General features: G+C 33.8%; 1 protein-coding gene across 4 annotated transcripts in view; it reads left to right on the forward strand.

The window, feature by feature from the left end:
* The window catches only part of LOC128249177 (lachesin-like), an 822,107-nt gene that overhangs the window by 582,915 nt on the left and 229,895 nt on the right, over positions 1–9,297 (forward strand). For 3 of the 4 annotated variants that reach the window (XM_089361058.1, XM_089361060.1, XM_089361059.1), the window contains one exon: positions 2,647–2,780. In XM_089361058.1, coding sequence (XP_089217184.1) covers positions 2,647–2,780 — 134 coding nt within the window. Of the gene's footprint in view, positions 1–1,401; positions 1,424–2,646; positions 2,781–9,297 lie in introns of those variants that run through there. The other variant, XM_089361061.1, reaches the window with a different exon arrangement.

The following is a 9,297-nucleotide window of genomic DNA, read 5'->3' on the forward strand; positions in this document are numbered from 1 at the left end:
TAGTATGAACATATATAAATATATTCCTATGCTTACATACGTATAATATATTGCTTTATGTATATATAAGTATGAATGTAGTTGTACATACATATTTACATTCATCTATGTGAAAGCATCGGTAATTGAAACAAACGAAACTCTCGGCCCTTGAGCCACTTAAGTAACCTCATTTGCAACCAGATAAAATGTATGTGTGTGTATGTGTGTCTATGTATGTGTATGCGTATGTGTGTCTGTACTTTTTAGCTGGTTGTGAAGTTACTTATAGTCAGACACATGCAAGCGCACACGTTCAATCTGCCACATTTTTATAGAAAGCCAAAAAAAAAAAAAACGAATCCATTTATTCCCAGAATCAATCCTATGAATGAAAACTGTGCAAAGTCATTGTAATCTATGGTCGTACCACTCCAGTATTATAATAAAAAGTTTATGGTTGCCATGGATCTCATCACAACCCCACCTTAATCACAACCCCACCTTAATCACCTTACTACACCTTATTACAGATTCTATTTTTTACTTTGCTTTCTTTTGATTGTGTTTGTTTCTTTCCTTTTGGTTTATCTCTGTGGAAACTTTCAAGGAAATTAGATTTGATTTATCATTTTCTCTGGATTCTTTGTTCCTTTGTTTCTTTTGCCTGAACTCTTTTGCCTGAACTCTTTTGCCTGAACTCAACAAAATCTCAGTTTGATCAAACACTAGAACATATGACCTTCTACTAAATTTATAAATTGCAAATATTACGAATACGAGTTCAATCTATAGTTGTAGTTTTGTAGTTGTTACATACACTTTTCTTTAACTGTTTTTCTTTAATTCATTCTTCGTTTTATTCTTTTTCAAACATTATTTCTATAAAAGTGCAGCTGTTTTTGTTACAAAGACGCTACACTTGTCTTGAGGTTTGTCTTCAATTATTCAGTGCATTTGATCTAACTGTATTGATTAGATACTGTAATAAATACACATAGATACACTGAAAGTTAAACATGAATATAGAGGTTCAAAACTGGCGAACTGATACACGAAGGTTCGCATCTCTCCCATGTATTGGGCAGTGTCTATAGTCAAAAACTGAAATCTCTGATTCACTCCAGCCAGCTGTAAAAATGTATCCTTTTTGAGCCGAGAACGGTCTCTGTATGGAGTTGTTTTTCTAGAAATGATATTTTACCACATTAAAAAAAAATAATGGATGCATCGGATAATGTAGTACTCGATACGCTATGTCCAATAAACAAAAGGACGGATGGTCACGAGATAAAAAGGGAAGTAATTTGAGCTGGTATCATTTATGGTGCTTTATTAGAGATAAACAATAGCAAAAATACATGCTAGCAACGTATGTACACCATTATCATCTGACCAGCTAGAGAAAGCAGCTGCATCTCCTTCCAAAAGTGAATTATGGGAGGTAATGGGTTAAGGTTTATAACAATGTTCTTCATTCCTAAGATTTAGTAACGACTCTTTATTTATCAGATGTAAGCACACTGCACCAGATTTCTTATAGAAGCTCTACCTTAGTTTCGTCGACCTCTGATATTTATCATAGCAGCGAGTTATTACATGAATACAAAATTTCAGCACTAAATAAATTACCTGTTATTTCTATAGATATCGGTTTAACATATTCACTAATCAGAAAAATATATATAACTGAATTGAATTACTTTGACATATAAAGATACAGTTACGAGCATGTCATCATTTCCCCGGACTTCAAACAAACCTAACTTGAAAAGCTAAGATGTGTCAAAGGAGTTTGTTTTCATCATTTGACACATTACTGAATATCATATTGAGTACTAACTACATTATCTTACGTATAAAGAAACAAAAATTGCATCTAAATTTCTCTTATTAACCTGCATTCAGTGATTTACAGTTCAAAACCTAAGTACATTCTGTTATCTAACTTATTATCATCTACTATCGTATATCACATACCAAACACTTAATAATATTTGCGTTTGCCGTAGCTCTGGAATTTGCGTTGGGTTTATTTCACTAACAATGTCAAAAGAACCAAGAAAAACACTGAGATAAACATTTGCTAATTTAAGTGTATTTCAAGAGCGGTGGAATTGAAGATTTTGGAAAGCCTTACTGTATATGTTCATGTATCTTATATAGCTATACATTCTAAGTTCAAATCTTGCTGAAGTCGAGCCTGCATTACCAGTTCAGTATTACAGACGAACTAATTGGCTCTAAGCTTGCTTCCAGATTTTAAGACTCTTGCTTATGTTAGAACTAGTTTAGTTATTTCATGGTTTATACGTAAGACAAAGAACAATATCTATTACATTGACGTCTAACATCCTTATCCATTGGTGAAAAGCACAGTCGCTTGAATTAAAACCCCCGTTCGCCACTCAGTTTATTTTATCGGTCCCAGAATAAAGGAAGGTAAAGATAACATCGAAATTATTGATTTCAGCATGTATCTAATTATTCGAAGACATATAGTTCCATAATAGAAGGATTTTGCCTCTCCAATACTCTTCTTAATTATGTCAGTAATGGGGTTTGTTTTCATTTTAAATTATGACAGTGCATTGATGTTTTACACGTAAACAACCATATTGATTATATATTTAATCTTTGTAATTGCTAATTTTTTTTTTCTTGCAGTGCTAGGTTCACTTTACGCAATGACCTCAACACCACCTATGCCAAGTTTCCTCCCGACGCCTACAAACGTAACCTTCCTTCGTGGGGAGCTGGCTACGTTGAGATGTGCTGTAATAAATCTAGGAACGAAATTTGTGAGTACTCATATTCTTTCAATGCACATCTTTCTAATCACAGACAATCATCTTCTAAATGATAAAAAATAAATTTTACTCGTATACACGCACGCATACACACTTGCAAGCCCGCACTTACACACACACACGTACGCACAAACATATACACCTAGACACATAAACATACAGATAATAATTAGTTCCAGTGAAGAAATTGCTCCATATTAGAAACTATCAAAACATACAAATCATAATTGTCTACAAAATCTTTGTTATCTTCCCTTTATTTTATTTTCCTTTATATTTTGTGTTCTAAATCTACCATAAGCTTTTAAATTGCTTCAGATATCTTCATATTTTTCGTCCTTTGTGATCGACCCTTGACAGTGATTCCGTAAATAAATTAAGCCAATCGAATAAAGAATTTTGTGAAAGACTATGTAAATGCTAGTGAAAGAAAATGGAAAAACAATTTCGAACGAAACTACATAGATTGGAGTGAATTCATACTAAAATACCTTATTGATTCATTTTTTCCTATTTACATTATTCATTCACAGACAAAAAATAAATAATAGATAAAGAAAAGAAAATGTTAACCACTTAATGGTTTTGCATCTGTCTCCGTGACGGATAATGTATCTTCCATCGTAAACAGCAGTAATAAATATTATTTAGTAATATCTTCTTTGTAAAAATAAATCTAGTCTCTTGCTAGTTACTCTCTATCTACGCATCTGCCTATCTGTTTATTAATATATAGTTACGCAAGGGCGACGAGCCAGCAGAATCGTTACTGCGCTGGGCAAAATATTTAGCAGAATTTCGTCTGTCTTTACGTTCTGAGTTCAAATTCCACCGAAGTCGACTTTGCCTTTCATCCTTTCGAGGTCGATAAATTAAGTACCAGTTGCGCACTGAGGTTGATTTAATCGACATGCCCCCACCCTCCGAAATTACTGGCTTTGTGCCAAAGTTTGAAATCAATGTATAGCTACACAAAGGCGGCGAGCTGGCAGGATCTTTACATCGCCAAGTAAATGCTTAGTAGCATTTTGTCTCTCGTTACGTTCTGAGTTCAAATTCCGCCGAGGTTAGCTTTGCTTTTCAACATTCCGGGCGACGATAAAATAAGTACCGGTCGAGAATTGAGGACGATATAATCGACTTAGCCCATTACCTAGATTACTAGCTTTGTACGAAAATTTGAAGCCAATATATAGCTACACAAGCGTTTTATGTCATATATATATATATATATATATATATATATATATATATATATATATATATATATATATATAATAAAGCGAATGGTCTTTCATCTATCCCCCTCTATACGGAGACGGATAATGCCTGGAACATTATAAACATTAACAATCTCTCTTCCCTCTGCATCCAAGGAAATAACAGTACTTGTAAACTTAGCCTGTCATTTTATTTTTGTGTTTTCTTTTCTTTTGTGTTTTCCCTTTACCATGTAAACTCATACATTTTTATATATATGTATGTAGGTATATATACATACACTCACAAACACATACACGCATATATGCGTATAACGTTGATGTTATAAAAATGTAGAAACGTCGAGAACGTGAAATAATTCTTTCCATGAAGGAGGATTCTCGAAGCAGATAAAACTATACATAATAGCATGTAAATACTGGATTAAAAGCTTTTTTTGGATAGAAATTTTTGAAGGCTGCCTGTGGAAGACGAACCCACATCCTTCAGTAAACATGGGCCCTATCATATATGGGTGCGTGTATATGTGTATGGCGACAACAGGAACAATTTCTATATCAAAACATAATCTATATAAAGCTTTCGTAATAAGAACCAATCTTTTTAAGACAAAGGCAGAATCTCAATTATTTATCGAGCCCCTATATTGCTATGATATTAGAGAGATTGATACGCTAAAATTATTTCTATATTTTGATCCTTTGACGTTAGATTTTGAGCACAAATCCAGTAAATTTTTAAGTATTAAAATTTTTAATCGATGTGATTGATTTTCGGATTCGTAATAGCATTGCCCAAAAAAGCATTACGACAGTTAGTTTTGTAGTTTTACGTTCTACGTTCAAATCTCGCCAAGAACTTCTTTAAATTTTGTATTTCCAGTCCCGATAAAATAAAGTACCAGGCAAGTGATTTAAATTACTTATTCTTGCCTCCTTAGTTTCTTCAAGCAATAAGACTAATGGCTGAGAATCCCGAAGCTGTCCTAAGTGCGCATGGGAAAATAACCTCACTTTATTAAGAGCGTATGAAAATGTAAAACATCTTGTATTTCAAGGACGCATAGAAATGTAAAAACGTATATTAAGGGCACATGGGAATGTAAAAGCCTGCATGTTTTATCGGGGTACAGGAATTTAAATCCCATTGTGTTTTAAAGACGCACTGCAATGTAAAATCCCTCGTTTTAGAAGGCACAAGTGACAGTAAAATCCTTTGTTTTAAGGGCGTATGAGAGTTTAATACATCTCATGCTTCAAGGGTGTTGAGGAATGTAAAATCACACGATTTTTAAGGGCGTGAACAAATGTAGCAACGCTCGGGCTTTAAGGGTACGTGGACATGTAGAACACCTATATTTTAAGAGCGCATTAGAATGTCCAATCTTACAATGCCTGCGCTACTCTTTTAAGAAAAGATGACCACAGAAAATAAATGTTGATTGAATATTGCCAGAAAAATCGTAAAATTAACAGGATATGTGAACCGGAATTTTGCTATATGATTAACAGGAATTATATTCTTTTATCTTCTTTATTGGACATCATCTTGCCTGATTATAGACAATGGAAGGATAAAATTACTATTACACTCGGTTGATGCAATCAACTTCATAACCATCTCTTGAATAATTGGTCTTAGGAAATCGACGTTTCTGTAAGTGTATTGTTTGATGCATCAAACTTTTAGCAGATTAAACAAAGAAGTTATAAATACATTTTAAAAAGGAATAGCTCAGAATTCATTTTTAACAATTCTTCATCTCTCATACAATAGCTAATAATTTTTTTTATCATTCTGTTATATACATTGTCTCTTTTATGAAGAAACACCAAAAGCGTTCATTCCTTTGCGAATCTCTAAGTTTACCGTCGACTTGGACCGTCTGACAACTCGCACATCACATCAATTCCCATCGTTAATACGATAAGTGCAATTCGAGAGAAATAATGTGAAGCTATAGAAACCTTTAACACTCATTATTTTGCTGGATTTCAAATGTTTGCTGGAAATATAACATCCGAGTGTATTTCGTGATTCTTTTCAGAGATAGGCGGCGAGGAGAAAGAAAAACAAAGTGGTAAAATAGTTTTAGTTCCTTACGAACTACAAAGCATTCATTGCTGTCCTAATAAATAATTTACTCTTCCTGTCATTTTATATCCATTATGCTACATGTCAAATCGAACTTTTTTATTTTTACTAATACAAAGACTGCTTATCTAACAACCCTCGAGATTTTTCGAACACTGGAGATAAATTCTTGTTCGACTTTTATAGTGTTTAGAAACACTAAGATTCCATGCATCCATTCTAATAAAATACTACATTAATCCCATTTAAGAGGCATTTTACGTGCTACCATAGCATATTTGGTGCCAAGATTTCTTATAAATACTATTAGTCATTATATATATATATATATATATATATATATATATATATATACGCTATTAGTCATTATATGTATATATACGCTATTAGTCATTATATGTGTGTGTGTGTATATGTATATAGATTAGAAATACACATAATATTGTATGAGAGCATAAGTTGGAACAATCCGATACAAATTATATAGCTAAACACAGTTGCTTTATCACACGCACGCTTCCAATCACATGCTGTTCATCTTACACAGACACACACACTCAGTGCGTAGAAACTCGTACATCTTGTTGCACATGGGCATAGTCACAGATAAAAATCTTCACTAGATTATATATTTTTCATTTGTTTATATATACATGCATACGTACGTACTTTTTCTTACTTCAGTATATAAATCTTTGTGTAGTCAGTGAGTCGTTTGACGCTGGCAACGGTGGATAACATTGTGTTAGTGTTAAATCGATGTAAATAGTCTGTAAGGTGTTCAGAAAGAAATGGACTCTTTCTGCTGCCTCCAGAAATACAATATAAATAAAACATCAATATCATTTTACCCTCTTCTTTATTTTTATATTTTTTGCATTTTTTTTTAAATAATGAAGCCAAACAATAATTGAAAACATGAAAAACTGTTTATGTCGTTCCATTGTATGGGTTTGTGTGAGAGTAACAGACTAAATTTTAATTCTGCCTATATATGCATATAGATAGACAGATAGAGACCGAGATGTGACTGAATGAATTCTCAACAAATATAGAGCACTCTATCTCTATCGTACTGGTAGATAAGGTTTTTTATACAATACATAAAATAATACTGGTTTGTTAATTTTCATGGTAAAGGCGCAGTTTGAACTTTCGTAAAGTAAAAGTAAATTTAAGCCACCACCTAGTGCGCGCTTTCCATCATTCAGTTGTCAGCAAAAAGTATATCTCCCCACCAGAATGTCGTATAATTCTCTTCCCTACGCGGATGATATAGTCTTAGTCGAGCGCGCTAACATTTATATTTCTCCGATTGTTGTCACTGGATGATCTTAATCTTCCTGACAGGACTTGTGTGTGTGTGTGTGTGTGTGTGTGTGTGTGTGTGTGTGGGTGTGTGTGTGTGTGTGTGTGTGTGTGTGTGTGTGTGTGTGTGCATCTAACTCGTGTCGAGGTCGCTTCTAAATTATCCAGGTTTGGTATAACTGGAGAGAACAACTACATAATACGCCATACGTTTGTTTACTTTAAATTATGATGATGTACTCGTTCGCTTAGACGACCAAGGACTGCCCTGGAATATATTATCTGGTATTAAATTTCCTCACTCAGTATCAGCGTGCTTTGATGCACGACTGCCAAGACACTGAAACTAATCTACATTTTTTCCTACCTCTGTCCATGTACTTGTATAACGGCTGAGTCAGGTTCTTTAAAGCAAAGAGCATGTTGATGCAGACAATTTGTTTTATATCTACTCAGAGTTTGACCTATGTTCTCATTAGTGCCAGAGAAAAACATTAGAAATTTCTCCACACTTCTTTTTTTTAAGTTGCACTAGCAGTCGCATCTTCTGCTTACTGAAGTTCAGTTACTCGTGTAGTGGTGATGTTTGTACTGGTAATCTGCCAGAGCTGGGTAGCTTGCCAATTGTGCTGTATGAGATTTGAACGCCATGCGAGAATTTGCCCAAGCATACAGACACGTATATATGTATATGATTTGTTTTTAACTGTACAATTCGAAGTAAATAACGTTATAAATAATAGCATGTAGATATTGATTTAAAAATAACATTTTATAGAAAGAGTCGAAATGTATATGTGTGACTGACAGATATATATGCGTGTGCGTGTGTGTTTATGTGTATGTATGTATGTATGTATGTACGTAGTATGTACCATAGTACTACTAGAATGATTTATATGCAACTTTGCGAATTAGTCATTAGAGAAACATTATCGTGCAATTTAGAGAATATAGGAACAATATAGCAAAACAAAACCAACTGTTTACACTTTTGTCTTATATACAATATGTCGGAATTCAATAAATATCCTTAACAAAAAAAACCTGGAAGAGAAGTTTGTGTGTGTGTGTGTGTCTGTGTATCCATGAGTGTGTATCTGTGTATCCATGAGTGTGCGTATATATACATGTTTGTGTGCGCATATATAGAGAGAGAGGCTGTGTGGTAAGTAGCTTGCTTACCAACCACATGGTTCCAGGTTCATTCCCACTGCGTGGCACCTTGGACAAGTGTCTTTTACTATATCCTCGGGCCGAACAAAGCCTTGTGACGGAAACTGAAAGAAGCCGGTCGTATATATATATGTATATATATATATATATATATATATATATATATATATATATATATATATATGTATGTGTTTGTGTGTCTGAGTTTGTCCCCCTAACATCGGTTGACAACCGATGGCTGTGCGTTTGCGTCCCCGTAACTTAGCGGTTCGGCACAAGTGACCGATAGAATAAGTCCTAGGCTTCCAAAGAATAAGTCCTGGGCTCCATTTGCTCGACTAAAGGCGGTGATCCAGCATGGCCGCAGTCAAATGACTGAAACAAGTAAGAGTATATATATGTATATGTATGTATGTATGTATGTATGTATATATATGTATATGATTGACCGTTGACTGAACACTATTCAATTTTTTCTTCGTGTTTTTTTCTCCTTGTCTCCGTATTCTTTCTGTTGAAGAGCGTAGCTCGAAACGTCAAAGACTTTCCGTATTCCCGAGCGTCATACTAATACATCCTTTTGTTATTTACACCACCTGTCCTCGTCTGTTGTCGTTTTTTCGTACATTCTCCCATATATGTATATATATATATATATATATATATATATATATATATATATATATATATATATATATATATATACATA

Source organism: Octopus bimaculoides, chromosome 12, assembly GCF_046866305.1.
Source record: "Octopus bimaculoides isolate indiv1 chromosome 12, ASM4686630v1, whole genome shotgun sequence".
NCBI classification, from domain to species: domain Eukaryota; kingdom Metazoa; phylum Mollusca; class Cephalopoda; order Octopoda; family Octopodidae; genus Octopus; species Octopus bimaculoides.